The sequence below is a fragment of the Anopheles bellator genome, chromosome 1, assembly GCF_943735745.2.
Source record: "Anopheles bellator chromosome 1, idAnoBellAS_SP24_06.2, whole genome shotgun sequence".
NCBI lineage: Eukaryota > Metazoa > Arthropoda > Insecta > Diptera > Culicidae > Anopheles > Anopheles bellator.
In genome coordinates, this window is record NC_071285.1 from 5051273 (window position 1) to 5068432 (window position 17160).

General features: G+C 51.4%; 1 protein-coding gene across 1 annotated transcript in view; it reads right to left on the reverse strand.

Annotated features, from left to right (window-relative positions):
* Positions 1 to 17160, reverse strand: part of LOC131205750 (neuroligin-4, X-linked-like) — a 40006-nt gene that overhangs the window by 5693 nt on the left and 17153 nt on the right. The window contains exons 6-14 of the mRNA XM_058198027.1: positions 16764 to 17137; positions 16511 to 16656; positions 13241 to 13379; positions 11550 to 11838; positions 6037 to 6183; positions 3125 to 3371; positions 2838 to 3055; positions 2653 to 2746; positions 2469 to 2526 (exon numbers count right to left, since the gene is read on the reverse strand). Of these exons, the coding sequence (XP_058054010.1) occupies positions 2469 to 2526; positions 2653 to 2746; positions 2838 to 3055; positions 3125 to 3371; positions 6037 to 6183; positions 11550 to 11838; positions 13241 to 13379; positions 16511 to 16656; positions 16764 to 17137 (1712 nt within the window). The remainder of the gene's footprint in view (positions 1 to 2468; positions 2527 to 2652; positions 2747 to 2837; positions 3056 to 3124; positions 3372 to 6036; positions 6184 to 11549; positions 11839 to 13240; positions 13380 to 16510; positions 16657 to 16763; positions 17138 to 17160) is intronic.

The following is a 17160-nucleotide window of genomic DNA, read 5'->3' on the forward strand; positions in this document are numbered from 1 at the left end:
GAGCCGAGTTAATTGATGAGATTCAAAGAGGTACCACCCAAATCGATTCCGGGACCGTATTTAAAAAGATATTTACGCAGATACGGCCATCTTCTTCCGGGCCACCCGACGCCCGACGAAGATAATGGACCCGAAGCATGCGACGAGCCAACCACCAAATATGTAATACGCTTCAAGTGGCCCCAGTCGATTATGTTATTATTGCTTGTTTTTCTTCCATTTTCCGCAACCCCGAGCTAGGCCAGGTCCTGTTCCTGAACACACGCGCGCGGAAGCCCACCTCGAACACCAATAACTGGTTTCCGGGCGTGGTCGGGATAAAGGAAATTGATTTGAAGGACCGGAGGCGTCCGAACAGAACAACAACCAGCGAGGTTCGGGGTTCGGAGCCTTTTCCAAGGAGCCAGAAATGGCACACAGCGCCACGGAAGTGTGCGTCTCGGCCCGTGTTTTGACCCCTCCCCGTCCCACGCGCTATTAATGGAGTCCATTAACGACATTCAGCTTTCATTACTCGTCCGCAAATTGAGATGAATGAAATCAAGGGGGGCGCCGCCCACGGCAAGGGCCAGCTTCCCAGTTTCCTCTCCGAACGGGATGATGCGCGGTGCGCCGCGGTGGTCAACAACAACCACCACCAGCAGCCCCCATTGTGGCACGTGGTTTTGTGACGTTTATTGGCGTTTGACCTATTCCGGGAGCGCGAAATCAGTATTGACCACCAGGGCACGAGGGAGAAAAGAAATCCTGGGCGCATTCCGAATAACGAAACCGATCAGGAATCCGGTTGACTCCGATCAGTCAGTTATTCAGTAGGCAAACCCGAAAAAGAATCCAATTTCCAAGAATCCAGTGGAGCACAAGTGAGTTAGAAGAGAGTTACAACGGGTGGTGCGTATCGGAATGGCTCAACGGCTTAACTAAACTCATAATGGAATAGAAATAATGTTTTTCGCAATCAGTAATTCACATAATTCACTAATCAAATGATTCCAATGCTAAAAGAAAGCGTCGGTTCGAATCTCATCGCACGGCTGCCTGGAAAACATCGCCATCCAAGGTATATCATAGAATACCAAGGTAGAATATACGCGCGATGTTTTAGACAGCTGCCGGAAGACGCCATAGCCGAGCAAACCTGAATTATCCTAGATCTAACCGATTGGAAAATCCGGTCCTAAATGGATCAGCCACCCAATAAAGAGTTATCCATTCCGTAGCCTCGAAATTACTGGGTAGGCACTTTACAGTCTTTGAATATATTTTAACGAATCGTTTAGCTAATTTATTAAAATTTACTACGAAATAGGCGGATTGAAACATAAATACGTTTCGATCCATTAAAAGTGACTTACGTAAGATTGTGCGAAAAGTTAAGGAAGCGGATACAATTTTAGACATTCAGAGGCATCGTAACGTACGCACAGCTGAAAATATCACAGCTCAACGAACAAACTTTTCTAACGGATCGTTATGGCGAATTTTGTATCCGGATTTTGCACCTGTGGTCGTACCAAAGAAGCAGACTGACCATCAACAACGGAGACGATTTTTGTCCATCAAAATTTTCTTCAGTGACGAGACGAACTGTTCACTCCTGGGCCGCACTGAAAATCGATCGACGAGAGACCATTATATCCAGAAATGGTAACGGTATGGTACGCATTACGGGCTGACGGCATAACAGGGACCCTATTTCTTCGAAGGACCACTACCGTCACTATCACTGTACTGTATGTCCTACTCACAGCTTCAACGGGATCGTTAGAGCGTCTCCGCATCCACATTGGTGTAAGCCGTCAAACGGTTCCATTACCGGCAGAGGCCCTCGTTTGAGTGTTACCTTTCTAAGAAGACTTAAAGATTCGTACAAAACGCCAGCCTGTTTAAAGTTTCCGTGCCATGTCACTCGCCCTGTCACTTGCCATCGAGCATCGCCTCCCAGCACCGCAGGACCTAAGCACCCGGTGCGCCAACGAAATTGAGGAGCAATCGAAACAATCGAAACACAAACACTCAGGCACGGCGACAGCACATTACAGCGATCCTGGGCCAAACGGAAAGGGGCCGCCAAAGTAAAAAGTTGCTGTGTTTGAGTTTGAGGCCCGCCGACGAGGACTTCCTGGCTGATCAATTTTTAAACGCACCCGACAGTCACCACAGACACGCCCGTTCGGTCGTGTCACGCCAGCTGTGTGCCAGCTCCTGACATGGCGGGGGCCACATTTCTTTTTCCAGGACGTAGCAGGATGGTTCAACTTTTTCGCCTCTCGCCTCACTGCAAGACAAACAGAATGGTGCCCGGTTTTCCGATGGGTCAAAGATCGGGATGGGCGATGGGAATAAATCATATTTTCTGTTTGCACGATTTACATATCGTGCTTCCGGCGTGAAGCGGTAGTCACAGGACCCTCAACACCGGACAGTTCTAATCGCTCGCTAAGCCGGGCGTCGTCGTCTTGGCTCACCTGTTGTTGTTGGTACTGCTGCTGCTGCCGGTTGAGGCCGTACGTGGCATCGCACGGACTTCCGGTGCAGCGTCCGTGGATGATCGAGGGGGGCGAACTGGGTGGACTGGGCGACTCCTTCCGGTGCAGATGGTGCTGCTGCTGCTGCTGATGCTGCTGATGATGATGTTGATGGATGCCGTGCCGTTGCTTCGGAAGCGTCGCGTAGCTCGGCGGTGGTTCGATTGAACGTTTCGATTTCACCGGCGAAGGACTCGGTAGACTCGTCAGAGGGATCTCTGTGGAAGGAAGGGAGAAGGGGGACATCGGCCATCAAGTGTGCGATAAATCAACCAGCAAACCGCTTGCCGCGGACCGAGCGTTACGTACCCGAATCGTCTGGCGTCCCGGCGTTACTGCCGGACACGGAGGCGGAAGTCCCGCTCGTCGCGCCACTGCCACCGCCGGCCACGCCTGCGGCCTGCGCCGAGCTCTGCGATTTCCGTTTCGTGCGGTCACGCTGATAGTAGATTCCGGCGAAGATCAACATGTTGAGCAGCAGCAACAGACACCCGACACCCACCGTCACTCCGAGGGCGGCCGTGTAACTGAAAGGATGCCCGGGAAGGATGGGTTAGTGGGGTCCGTGAATCAATCACCCGGATCGGTGCCCGTACCTGTAGTAGTGCCGATTGGCAAGCTTCTCCAGCAGCTCCTCCTCTTCCTCTTCGCTCAGCACGTTCGAGCCGGCACCATCGGCCCCGGAACCGGCACCCGCCTCCTGCAGGACTTCGCCCATCGTCGGGTCCGGGGTGCACTCGGTGCCGAACGACTCCTGGCGCGATTCCTGCGCATCGTTGATCAGCCCACCGCCGTTCTGGTAGAGTGACCGCGGCCGGGCGAAGGACTCCGCACGCACCGTTCCTGTGGGGGGAGCAAAGGATTCGTGAAGGAAGGAACGACGTAGCTTCGGCCAACCCCCTATTTTAATACGATGCTAATTTATACATTGCAGGGCGCGCGACACCGGCGATTAGAGGGCGCCGCTGTGGTCCTCGGAAGTCTCGGACGCACGTCAAGGACCTTACGTCCAACCGGGACGTGGCGTGTGTGCGTTCCGCGAATGTTATTGAGTTCCGGTCAATAGTCAACAATGCGCAACCGATAATTATGCGGACAGGGCCCCCGACGAGGATTCTGGGGCCTCTCCTGGCGTAGTAATTTTACGAGTATTCGGAGAGGTTTTCAGGCACCCAGTAAATTTAATATATTGGGACCAATGTGGGGTCAATATTTTAAATATAATCAAATATGTGGCAAAAAAGCTAAATCCTTTAAAGCCATTTCCAATTGCCTGATCATCAATTCCGTTTGGGCATTTTTGATGTGTAAAAAGGACCTCACACAAGTAGACTCGAAAAAGGCGATAAAATCACAGAACTAATCAAAGTTGATAAGCAGTTTAGCAAACAGAGCATCAACCAGGAGCTAAAAATGAACCATCAAATTGTTTTAAGCCATTTGCGCAAAGCTGGATTCACGAAGAAGCTTGATGTTTGGGTGCCAAACCAATAAACACCCTAAAACCAGGATGGGACGAATTTCCATCGACGATTCCTTGGCCAAACGAAACGAAATCGAAATCGACCCGGTTTGGGAATAAGAAATGGATCACATAAGACAATATTCTAGGACTAACGGCCAGGAAGGTTCTACTGTGTGGTTCTATGGTGGGACTTAAAAGGCATCATTTATTATAAGTAACTTCAGTATTGCCAAAAACTAAATTCAGACTTCTGCTATCAACAACTTCTCCGATTGAGGCAAGTGATCGGCCAGAATAGGCCAACAGAAGAGGGCATTGTGTTCCATCCGGGCAAAGCAATTCCACTCATAATTGTAAGGACTCCCTAGAAACTCCGGGAGCTTGGTTGAAATGTATACAGTCCGGACTAGAGTTTGTTGCCAAAAACGAACAAGAATTGTATGAAAAGGGCATACTATGAAGTTATCCTTAAAATGGCCTTACATTATGCAACAAAACGGTCTCCAAACTGGCTATTGTTCTTTGTTCCCTTTACAGAAAGTAAGAGAAGGTAGCCCAAAGATCACGATGACGCCGAATTCTCCCCAAAGGATAAGAATTATAGTTCGCGCGCCTTATTCCACCATAAAGCCATCAGAAAAGCGGATTTGTGGCTCATTCGGATTTGGCCAAACACCCCTTAAACGGAATCACCCCAAACTGTATCACAGCGCATTGTGCGGCTTTTAACCCAATCTCCCGGCTCAGTCCGGCCTGTTCGGGGGCCAATCTGCTAATCAGTGCGATTAGTCGCAAGATTTGTCGAAATAAAAATCAATCCTCCGTGTTAAGAGGGGGGCGGGCCAACGAATCGCAAAAGGGCTCGAAAAGACGAAGGATTCAGTCAGTCACCGGCCAGGAACGTGGCAATGACGTTAACCGACTGACGCCCTGGCCAGGCTAGCCACGCTTTCCGCTTCGATGCGAACCAACGGAGTCGGAAACGAGTCGTTGCGTTCCGTTCCGGCCAAAAAAGGGTAAGATGTAACATTATTCACAGGCGCCCGGAAAAGGGCCCAGGCCTTCGAGCCGGCCGGCCGTACTAGGGTCGTAAACGTGCATTCGTGCAAATCCGGCCGCTCTCTCTGGGCCTGGCAGCAAAGTGGCCAACACATTTCATTTTCCGCTATAATGAAACCGTGACCGACGAATATGGAAGCCGCCGCAGCACGGTCCGTTGCGTTCGTTGTTGTCGAGAAGGTCGGTCGGTCGGTCGGTGTGGCTCACACTTATCACACGAACCGGTGGGGGGGTCCTTTTCCGGAGAAAGAGAAACCCCCCCCCCCCCCCCCCGGTTTTGCTGTGGCCACCAGCACAGACCACAGAATTGATCACCTTTTCCGGGCTGGGCGAGAAACATCGTCTCAAAAGCCGTCCGCGGGCCACGCGTCAAATTAAACATAGATCCTGCCGTCGTCGGCCAGTTACTGCGCGATACAACTGCTGGCTTAATCGAGCAACTTTTCGCAGCACTGCCAGGGGGGGGAACTTTCGGTGACGGGAGCAGCTGGGACCCGTTGTTGCGCGATGTAACAAAGTGTTTAATTTTGGCCAACGTACGCGAAACGCAGAACGAGATGGCGTGGATGGTTAAAGTCCCAACACGGACGGGCGGACGGATCCGGGTTGTTTCGCGCGGAAAATGAAACAATCTGTCCTCGGTCCGGACGATGACTCGCTAGGTCACCACGACAGGACCTGCAGAGAGCGAAATGAAGAACCCACACACGCGGCGTTAAAGTTGGAGTCACTGCGGAAGCGCCGGAGTTTCTCGAATTGACACGAAGAGCACTTCCGCACGCAGGATGGGTGTGGCTCTCGGCGCTCCCGGGCAGCGTACGTGTTGGTGGCGGCTGGTGGTCAATACTGTTGGGCTAACTTTGTTTTGGGGCGGCGAAAACTTTCCTTCCCCACACTCTGATGGATTGCGGTCAGTGGCGTCCATCCGTCCGTCCGGGATTGGATTAGTTTTCGTGCCGGGAAACCCGGGAAACGGAAACTTACCGGCGTAGTAGTGGGGCTCCCGTTCGCGGAAGTGGTGATGGCGCATGGAAACGTCCGGATCGCCCGGCCGGTGAAGCTGCGGTATCAGGTTCAACCAGAGTGCCATCTTGTGGCCCCGGTAGTGGCTGCGCATTTTTGGCTTCGTGGCTGCAAAAAGAAAGAGGGAAACGGACCCGAGGAGAGGAAAAGCGGTGTTAAAACGGATCGGAACGGATTTTCTGCACCTGGAAAACTATACACAATCCGTCGGAGATGGTCATTGTTATGCTTCTCACCCGTGGCGTGGCAACATAATATGATCGATGTTATCATTTCGACGATGTACCCCGGAAACGCCGGTCCCGGAGCACAACTCGAACTCATAAATCCCAGTGCATGAAAATGGAAATTCTTTACCAGAGCGGCCAACGATAAGGACACGGCGCATGAAAAGGACTCGATCACGTGTATGTGGGGCGAGCTGCGAAATTATGAGCTGATGATCCGAAAAAGTTTCCCCATTCTTCAAAATGCATGCACACATTATACGGGACTTTCCTCGCTTTCCCGGAAGCCCACCCGACGACGCCGGCGATCCCCGGTTCCGGTTCCACATCCTTTTCTTCGGGCCCCCTCTGCTCGATGGCGTGGAAATTTATGAAAATGCATTTTTCATCCCTATCCGTCGTCACACGTTCACGGGGCAATGATTTATGTCAATGGCGAAGGCGCAAGGCGAAAAATGGCCACTTGGCGCTGGCGCTGGCGAAGAACAACGGCAAAACTTATGCTGCCCGCAACCCCGAGGCCGAGAGAATCAAAACCGGGCGACGTTTGTTTAGTCGACCGTTTAGGGACGAGCCACCGAAAAAAAGACGTCGTCCATGTCCAGGGCTCACTGAGGGTAGGCCCGAAATCGCCCAACCCAGGATTCAGAGATCCGGAAAACGAAATTGGATAACTGAAACAGACCGAGCCGGGGCGCAAGTTTGATTAGCGCCACTATCACGTGTCGAACGTCACACTCCCGGGACGGATGCCGGATGAATGGGAATTGGATGGAGCTTCTACTGTGTCAGCCCACTCAGTTGCTATCGCTGGGGCCGGATGTCCATTCGAGTTCATCTCGGAAACACCAGGTGCTTCGGTAGACAAAAGATTTGCCGCCAATCTTCCGGAGCCATTTGGTGCCGGTGCAATTCACGAAGATGGCCCCCTTAGAATGGGCCCTCACTCATGGGAGACTCAGCTCCGAAAGAGTGTTGATGGTGTACGAGGAGCCTGTACGATTTTGACTAATATTCTAAACACTGCTCGCGAAGTGAATCGTCAATTCGATTCGTCAATCCCTATCCCTGCTGGGTCGGTGGGTCATTGGAAGCGAAACCCGTTCCGCAATCCGTGTGAGGCGCAGCATCCCGCACAAAGGAGCGCGCGATGGATCCTGGCTGGTTGGCAGTGTCGTCTTCAGTCGTGAAATGAAATTTTCAATTTGGAACGTGGTCCCTACGCTCCGTTCCGCGAACCGGGCGGATAATCCGGGCGACGGTGGAGCTTGGAGAAAAGGGGTCTGCCGGCGCGCATTTCGGTTGCAAAATTGGATGGAAAAGTCGGCTTGGGAAAAAGTAAGCAACCGAGACCAACCGAGTGGGGCCGGATGCCGGGGAAAACGCGGGGAAAAGGTATTAAATTTTCCATTTCCTTTGCCACAAGATGCCCGATGCCGTTGCAATGATGCGGATATAAAGTGCATAACGTAAGCTCGCGCGGATGCACCGAGCTGATTGCCCGCGGCACGGGCTCTTAACAACGCGCGGAGTGCGCGAAGGATATTTCGTATTTCGAGTGCTGCTCAGCGACTCGGTGGAACTATTAGTAGAACTTATTCCCCTCGATAAGAGTGGCTGCGCTCGGTTAGCGATACATTTCTGTATTTTGAACCATGCTTAACGCGCTTTCAGTCATCGCACGACACCCCGGTTCTGGGGCGGTTTCAGCTAACATGGCCTTCGATTGCAACTGGAAGCTTAGGACTTTAGCTTACGTGGCTTCAATTTAAGATGTATATTCAAAATATCAACAGAAACCTAGGAAAGTCATAGGAGGGAGCTAAAAGCTATCAAAACGTTCAATGACAATTTCCATTAATCAATTCCCTGCTGGAGACTTTGCGGAATGGTTCGTCGTCCAGCGTTCTCATGACATGACCAGCCCAACGGAGCCTGGCGAGGCGAATACGAGGGGTGATCAAAACATGCTGCGAAATTGGAATTTCCGCGGGCTACGTAAATCCGATTTTCTTGGTGTTTTGTGGTGATGATTTTTGGTGGTTATTATTGGCCGAACTTTTCACCATTGCTCACTGACATATGTAGCTGCCTAATGACACAAAAAATCGGATATACGTATCCCGCGGAAATTCCAATTTTGCACCACTTTTTGATCAGGCCTCGTACGCTGCACTCAGTTCATCTCGTTGAGCTCTTCTTCTCCGACACGCCTCAGAGGGTTTCGTCATTTTTGGACACAGTCCATGAGTCAGTTACGTATGTGTTCCCAGGATACTCCGGGTCAGATACCCTGACGTATGCTCTCCGGTGTTGTTGGTAGGTGGTGCCACCATGAATTCGGTCTTGGTTTATCTGCAGACCGAGATTGTCCACAGCTTGCGCCATCCATATGTGTAGGCCTAAGTTACACCGCAGAGGCTGGACTTGAAGCATAACGTCCTTGAGGTCTCCACTCCAGAGTTCGTGGCGTCGACCAATTTTTTCCCGTTCGTTAGCTCTTTTTATCTTTTCGAGTCAATTCGATGCAAACGGATGATAGAATTTGGGACCTATGTAATCTATGCCAATTTACGTTCCGTTCTTCTGTTTTGAATTCATATCTGGTGAAAGGTTTCTGTAGAAACTCCCCACTAGAAACCGGCACCATATGCCACCCGACGTGCGTGCGCCATCGGGAGCCGTCTAATCAACCATCGCTCTGGCGTTTTCCATTTCCCGAATGTTCCGAGAGACCGAGACCCGCCGCCCAAAAAGACGACGACGGCACCAGCCAGCCTTAGGGGGTTGTGTGGGGATGTTTATTTTTCATTAGATTCTTTTCGGCTAATGAAAGATGCAAACAACAATATGCTTCATGTCGGTCGTGCCGAGTTTCATGGTATGGTTACTGGCTTCAATACGGCCAAAGGGCGTACAAAATGGTGAACACAAATCAAGCATCAGCCGGCGACGGGTGGCGGGGTGCATTAGCGAGTGCCATTGTTCCAAGAGGTCTCCGAGGGGTCTTTTGCAAGTTTTTGCAAGGACCACTTTCACGCTCGGAGCAGCTCACTCTCACTCTCGCTGTGTAGTGGAAGACGGCGACGCCATCGATACAAACTCTGTTCCGGGGCCCAGTGCCTATGGCAGTGTGAGTAGATGATTGTGATTGAATTAAATTAAATGAATTCCAGCATGAATGGGACCCGAATGTTTGTGGGCCAGCGCCCCTAATGATGTTTTATGAGAAGAAACGGGGCTCCACGAAACTGGGAATTGCGTGGCCAACAATTCAACAGCGAAAACAGTAACAACAAAATGTTACCTCTTCGGGCGACCAACACGCGGATCGATCGATAGGGCAATCGGCATGAGATCAGTGAGTGTTGTTTATGTCATCGCGAAATCAGGGCGAAATTTATGAGCCTTTCCGGTCTCCGGTCGTCCTTGTGTAATGCGCGGGCCATGCCGGGCCTTAATGTCCCGCCAGAGCACAATAACGATCGAACATCGGAACCATTTTCCACTTTTCACACCCGTATTGTTGGCCGTACGCTTTGGGTGTACGTGATTGTCCCGACGACGCAGGAGCCCCGCGGTGGCGGCAGCACTTGTTCCGGCTCAACAATGCTCGGTGAAGTAAAAAATGCGCCGCGGAAGCATGCCCGGCCGCTCAACGGGCCTCTAATGGCAGAAGATGCTATCAATTTCATGGCCACTTGAACACAACTGAGGGCCCCAGTGTTTGGAGTTTGTCTGTAGATGCTGACACCAACGTCGAAACAATGCCAATGACCGGAGACCGGAAGCCGCGCGGTCCAAAAATCGATATCAATAACGAGAATTAGGAGACACCACAGATCGGGGGCCACAGAGAGATGATCAAGAAAGTTTTCCATTTAATTGTTTAGCCAGCCCAGAAACATGGGCCATAAATCTTCGTCTGGCCGCTCTCGAAGCCGAATTTAAGGTTAAGGTCCATTTGTGGGGTTTTTCTTCCGGAAGGACACTGCTTGAAGGACCTTTTGGGCAAATTTTTCACAGCCGGCCGGAACGCTTGTCGGCACCCGCCGACGTCCCAAGGCGAACATTCGTCTTCACGCCTTTCGCGCCCATTGCGACCTGAGTTGACCGGGGGCTGTTGACCGGAAACCCCTCCAGGACCCAACTAGAGCACTGCAAAAAAAAAAGGAACTAAAACGAGAAACAACTTTCACCAACTTGTACCGAGCCACACAAGAAAGAACTGCGCATCCAGACCGCTCCGGAAGCCATCGCCAGAAGTTCATCTCCCACTACGAGGCCCCGGGGTCTTGGTTCTCCCAAGGCCAAGTTATTTCAGTTTTCACCTTCCAGATCAACCGCCGACGGGGGCGACGATGGAACTACTGGTGGTCCACTGGGGGACAGGATAAAAAACGTGGCCAGAAGTAAATCTAAAAAGAAAAGTACAGCCAGGCAGGCCCTTAGCCCTGCTGGTCCCAAATCCCTCGGCTCCGCTAGTTTCGGGTCCCCAACTTACAGAGCGCCTTCTGGGTGGAAAAAACAAAGGTCCAGCCGGACCATCCCGGGTTCTTTGCGGTGCTACAACAAGCCCGCAAATACGCACTGGCAGGACCTACGACGAGGACGAGTACCGCACATTCAGTGATCCGATAAGAGCCTTATAACTAAATTGAATTTATCTCTCCGTTGCGCCACGCTCTTCTACGAGCCGAGCCATTTCCTTTTCTGTTTTTTTTTCTTGGTCACTGCACTCAGCTTTTTGCCCTCATCTGATTTTTCTTGCCCACTGGCGCCCAGATTCCGTGGTCGTTCCGTGGCTGCAAGCGGCTAGCAAATTATTCATCGTGTGCGCCAGAATCGTGCCGGACCCTGTTCGGCCCCCGGTTCGGCCAAAGTGAAACAAACGGGCCCCGACCTCAGGCCTCAGCGACAATCATTTCAATCGATCTTTTCTTTCGGCCGGCCCCACGCCGCCCGGGTTCTGGAGGTTAATACGGAACTTACGAGCCGTGACTCGCACGCACTCCGGACGGCCGGATGAATGGCAGTTCGGTGTAATTTATAGGCTCAAGATAAAGGAGAGAGAGATCCTGGCTCCCTCCAAGAAGCCGGCCAAGAATTAAACCACCCGCCTTGGGAGACAGCGAGAGAGAGAGAGAGAGAGCTTTGCATAATACAGTCGGTAGTCGCTTCGGTCAGGTTGTTCATCAAGATCCTGGGAGCCGTGGAGGGCCCCGGACCGCGGGCACGGATACTTACAGATGCTGAGATACTGCTGGGTGGTCGTTTCGTACGTTTCCCACGTGATCAACCGGAAGCGGGTCCGCTCCTTGACGGTGCCATAGTCCGGGTGCAGCAACGGCGGCGCTTGCTGCTGGCCGGCCTCGTTCGGGTCGCCGGTTTTGCAGAAGTTGGTCACAAAGTTGAGCACCGCCTCGTTGACACCCATATCCTGGCGGGAGTAGTTCTGCGGGAACGACGGCACCCCCTGGACCAGCGGCAACCCGAAGACGTACGGCAGATCCTCGCCCCGCACACTCCCCAGACGCTGGAAGAACGAGAACGAGAGAAGAACCGAAACCGGGGAACGGGGTTGCTCAGTAATTTTTAAAAACGAATGACTTTTATCGTCCCCGAAGCTCACGATAAGAAACTCGAGTAAATCAAGGTGCTTAAACGGGCGCCGGCCGAAGGAAAGTTTTCAAATAAGCCAAAGCGGGTGGCGCATGTGAGGGGCCGCGTTACCTATGGTCTCAACTTCCGTGATGCATTCGCTATGCTCGAGTTCGAAAGTGGCGCAGCAAAACTACTTCAATAATGAAGCCGTGCACAATATGAAAATGGACTTGCGCTCGAGCGCCAACCGAACTTTTTCCAACCTACTTTCGACTTTGGCCCGTTGCGTGCGATCCTTGCGGAAGGTGCAAAATAAGAGTTGCAAAGTGATCAACATTTGCCTCATGCCTCTTGATGTAGTTGAATGTAAGTAATCGGCAATATTTAATGTTGCCTTTTTGTATCTACCACGGGTTGCATAATAAGCTTTGCGGTTTAATAAGAAAAACATAATTTTGTGGTTTGAAATACACTGCACTATTCAGCATAGGTTCCCTGAATGCTCTTGTTCCTATGTTTTCCTGTTCTTGAACGTCCTTGACGTGGATCACCTTCAAGGTTAGTACGACCACGTTTAAAGTCAGCAACCCATCTTTCTATTGTGCTAAAGTCCTTACACGTTTTCGAAAAGTCCTTATACACTTTCAACATTCGATCATAAATTTCCTTTGCTTTAAGGCCTCATAAAAAAAAATTCAATCACTGCACGATACTACATTTTTTCCATTGTAAAAAACTATTGGGACACGTCGATACTAAATGGTTTGTAAGCAAAGAATGAATTAAGATAAGAATCTATCCGAATCCATCCGAAATAAGAATCAATATCGGCAAAACTTATTGAACAACCCAGTATTGAACCATATTAGAAACAATTCGTGCAAAAATCGTCCCAAAAACGTGTGCTACAAATTTTATTTATTTATAATGAAATTTCGCTGCTCAAAGGACCTGTATTTGCCTGTTGAATAAATATTGCACTAATTTGTTGGATCTTATTCATTATAAAAATAAAATAAAATAATTCAAACGTTAATTAAATAAACTGTAAAAATAATCGAATACAGTCAAAGGTTAATTTTGCTTGACTGTGCGTCTACTTCTGCTGTGAGCAATCTCCTTCTGATAAGAGGCTATCAAAATTAATATCAACATTAATGATTTGTTAGTCTCATTTAAGAGGCATAAAAAATAATTACAAACGGGTCATTTGATTGTATTCAAACAAACGTTCGTGTTGCAATTGACAAACCATCGTTCAAAGAATTGATATTTTCAGACATTAATGTTACGGGGAAACTCAGAAAAGGATACGGAAGGCCCGCTGCGCTTACCTGCGGATACTCGCTCTCCTTGCTCTGGTAGCCGAAGTGAAACATGTACGTCTTTGCGCCACGTCGCGCGTGCAGATAGGCCACCTTGATGATCGGTGCCACCGTGTGGCCATCGCTCAGTGCCTCCATCGTCGAGTCTCTGCCGTCGTGCAAATAAACAAAGTGCCAAAAAAATAAGTTACATAATCATCCGACGGGTATCTGGTATCTGGCGGGCTTTAAAAAACGAACCCCAAGGATTTCCCGATAAAACAGTCGACCGAACTCGAACGGAAGCACTACCGAAGGGTAAGCGCGTAAAATTAGTCAAACCCTCCAAACAAACCCCTGGCGGCAGCCAGCAAACGCCATTTGTCACGTCATCCAATCACCCGGGCCGGAGCCACTCTCTAAGCCGGAGATTTTCTTTTCAGCGCACCCGATCGGCGATGATGATTAGAACCAGATTCTGGGGCGCCCGGAAGAAGTCCAGTCACCAGTCCTGGGCCAGTGTTTTTCACTTCCGGGAGGACCCTACGGGATGACACGAGTGACAGTGGGACAGACAAAAAATGGCTGGGCGCTGTTTTATTCCCCCAAACTCCCCGAAACATCGACAAAGAAAAACGATAATCCCAATGACTGGCGGCGCGAAGGCACAGAAGGAAAAATGGCGAATGAACCGATTCCGATTCCGTCAATCCACCGGCGCTTCCGGCGGACGGCCACCGATGAACCGGGGAACACGACAGCTCTCGGAACACAAAACATACCGGGCCGTGGGAAAGCGGCCCGGTTGTGCCACGGGAAAAACAATACCGAGCCGGGAGAGAGTTTTAGAAGTCTCACCGGGGACCCAGGATCCGGACGACCGCAGGGCCCGCGTTTTAAACGTTTTTCCGCCATCCGCTGGCGATGATGATGATGACAGTTGACACAGGAGTTGCGGCGGCGGCGACGGCGACGTCTTCTTCCTGTCTTCGCCTTTTTGGCCGACTTTCCCGAAAATGACAGATTGAAGGTCGGTCGCGGATCCGAAAGCGGACCGCGGGCGCGTCGTTTGTCAGATCGGGTGGTGGTTGTGTCGTGATTATGTCAAACCATCGGCGGTGGTTTTCGTCCTCGGACAACTTTCTCAGGCCCCAGGTATGGGTGGTTCTCGCGCGATAAGAAGTGGCTTTCTTGGCTTCGTCCTTGGCCCGTTGGCACGCCATCCAACAGCTGCGCCAATGAACTACAAATTGAACGGTAAAACCGAACTGGCCAAAAGGTGAGCGCTCTTTTATCGCCGATTTATGGGCAAGGTCCGAGCGGTCCTCGGAGATGATGATGACGATGGCGATGATGAAGGGATCAAACCTCATTTCACGCTATCGGATCTTGCCTGGCGGTCCGGAAGTAAACCCCCCCGGGGGCTCTCGGTACGCCGGGCCGGTTACAGTAATAATTTTTAGCCACAAGCCGCTGATTGATGAGCCCCAGACCCGGCCCCGGCCAACCCGTGGGGCAAAGTTTTATCCCAATCACGATTGATATTATTTTTCCAGGGGGAAACGCCGACCCCGAACCGGATGGGATCGAAAGATCCGGTCGGCCGGAGGGAAAAATTGGTATTAATATTTATTGCTGCTCTCCCTGAGTATGTGAGTGTGCGTGACAAATGAGCAAGAATTATTCACATCACGAACACGAACATTCTCTTTGTCGGATTACCGAGCGCCCCGGCCAAGACCTCACTGTGCCCTTTTGCTGTTTGGTGTAATTCGTTATTTTAATTGCAACGCCAAAGGACCAAAGGCCACCCGCTGCCCTGTGTGGTTGCCTCAAGGACAATAGCCAACGAGCGCGACCGATCCGGCGAGCCCATAAATTCCCAGCATTCCCAACGCAGCTAGAACTTTGCTGGAACTAATCCTATTTGGTGCCACTCGAATTAGCTCGTCATTTGACTGGGTGTGACGGGGCCCGGGAGCTGATTAATCAATTGACCACTTTTTCGAATCGATTCCCCTCCGATCGGAAGGTTTCCGGGGTTCGAGATGGGGCCCCAAAACACATGTTTCGGTTCCAGTTCGATAATGATCAGACGACACAGGCCGGGATCAGGATAGTGTACGAGGAACCAAGGGGAGCTCCGGATGATTACGCAAAACCGTCCGGTCTGGTCTGGTCGGCCGGAAGTAATTGGGTACCGCGCACGTTCCGCAATTGAAGCGCCCTTCCACGAATATGTTCTCGTTGCTGGCAAACCATGAGCCCGGCCGACAATCAGGCCACTTAGCAACCAACACTCGGCTACCGCCGGCCGAGGTTCTGATTGCAGGCAGGCGGCCTCCCGCGAGAGTGTGCCGGAGCGACGGAGTTTAATCTCATGTTGGGAATTAAAATTTCACAAAATCCAATTTAGAACCAAAAGTCTCTCGTTTTGCTAGTTTCGTGACCGGGAGCCGATCCCGAATCCCGGGCGTATCTGCACATCAGATAGAGAGGGAGAGAGAGAGAGAGAGAGAGGCAGCCTCATACGCACATAGTCAGGGGTGGGAAAAAAAACCCGGTGAAAAAGCACAACTCGTTGGCCGCCCTTCAAATGCCTGCAATGATTGGATCCCATTTTTCCAAGAACAACAACCGATTACCGGGTCCGGGTTGGTGGGGGAAAATTTTCCATTTTCCATTCCACCAGTTCCACCGAGGGCAGGGCAGTTCCGGGCAGGTTTGCTCGTTTGCCAGTTTTGGGCCGAATGCCGCTGCGATGTGTTTTTCGCAAACGTGTCACGTTTTGCACGCCCCAAACACGCTTCACGTTCTCTAACCTCCAGCGGTTCCCAGTTTTTCCGTTCCAATCCGGGAGCCAAAAACACCCGTTTAGGGGACACGAACTGTGTGTATTCTAACCGATCTTTAATTATGGCGACCTGTCCGTACCTAAAAGAGAGAAAATGAAGAAGGATATTTTCGATTCGAAGGACAATAAGCAGTCCAAAAGAATGGACACGGTAATTAAAAGGAGTCAACGCGAATGACCCACTCAAGAGTGAATTAAGGGATTATTTCCTGGTCAAGCGACGGATGATTGCTCGGAATCGGACCCCCCTAGGACAACAACATCCTTCTCAGCTGCGAGTGCTCTATTATGAGCTACTCTTCCTTCACCGACGAATGACAAATGGAATGGACCCCCCGGAGGATGTTTCCCGTGCGTTAATCATTGTGGCCCCGTTGGTGGCCCGAAAATTTTTGATTATCCCCAGCTCGGGGGACCACCAACAAAAAGGCCACCCCTGACCGTACCTGATATTGATTGGATGCTGGATCGGTTTGTCCCAGTCGGTGTACTCGTTGCGCACGGCCGAGAAGATCTCGTTCAGGTGAAACGTGAACGCATTACGGATGTACGTCCGAAGAAGCCGGTTCCGCTGGTCCTCCTCGAGTCCGTACTGGGGGAACGGGGATAGAAAAACAAAAACCCCGGCAGCTCATCATCATCATCGTCGTCGTCGGCGGACATCCTTAGCCACGCGGCGCACGGCGCGGATCGTCTCACCTGGATGTCGGAAGCACTGAAGTCGTTGTAGCTCTCGGTGGTCGTCATGCCCAGCATCAGCTCGCTGGTGATGAAACCCTCGCCCGAGTGCTCCATGGCGAACTCCGGGTCGAGCGAGTCCTCGAGCGGAAGGAACGGTCCCCAGGACGGCATAAACCGGACGCCGGTCAACCGGACACCCATCAGCGCCTCGATTGGCTTGTCCCGCAGACACTCGGTGATGTCGTCCGTCGACGGGGCCCGATTGTTGCGCCCCGGCACCAGATGACAGGCCATCTGCTGCGAGACCTCCAGCCGGACGGCGTCCGGATCCGGAATCAAAGCCCACGGGCTGAGGGCCGATCCACTCAGCAGGACCGCCCTTTGAACGAGTCCTAGAAAAAGTGCAGAAAAAAGG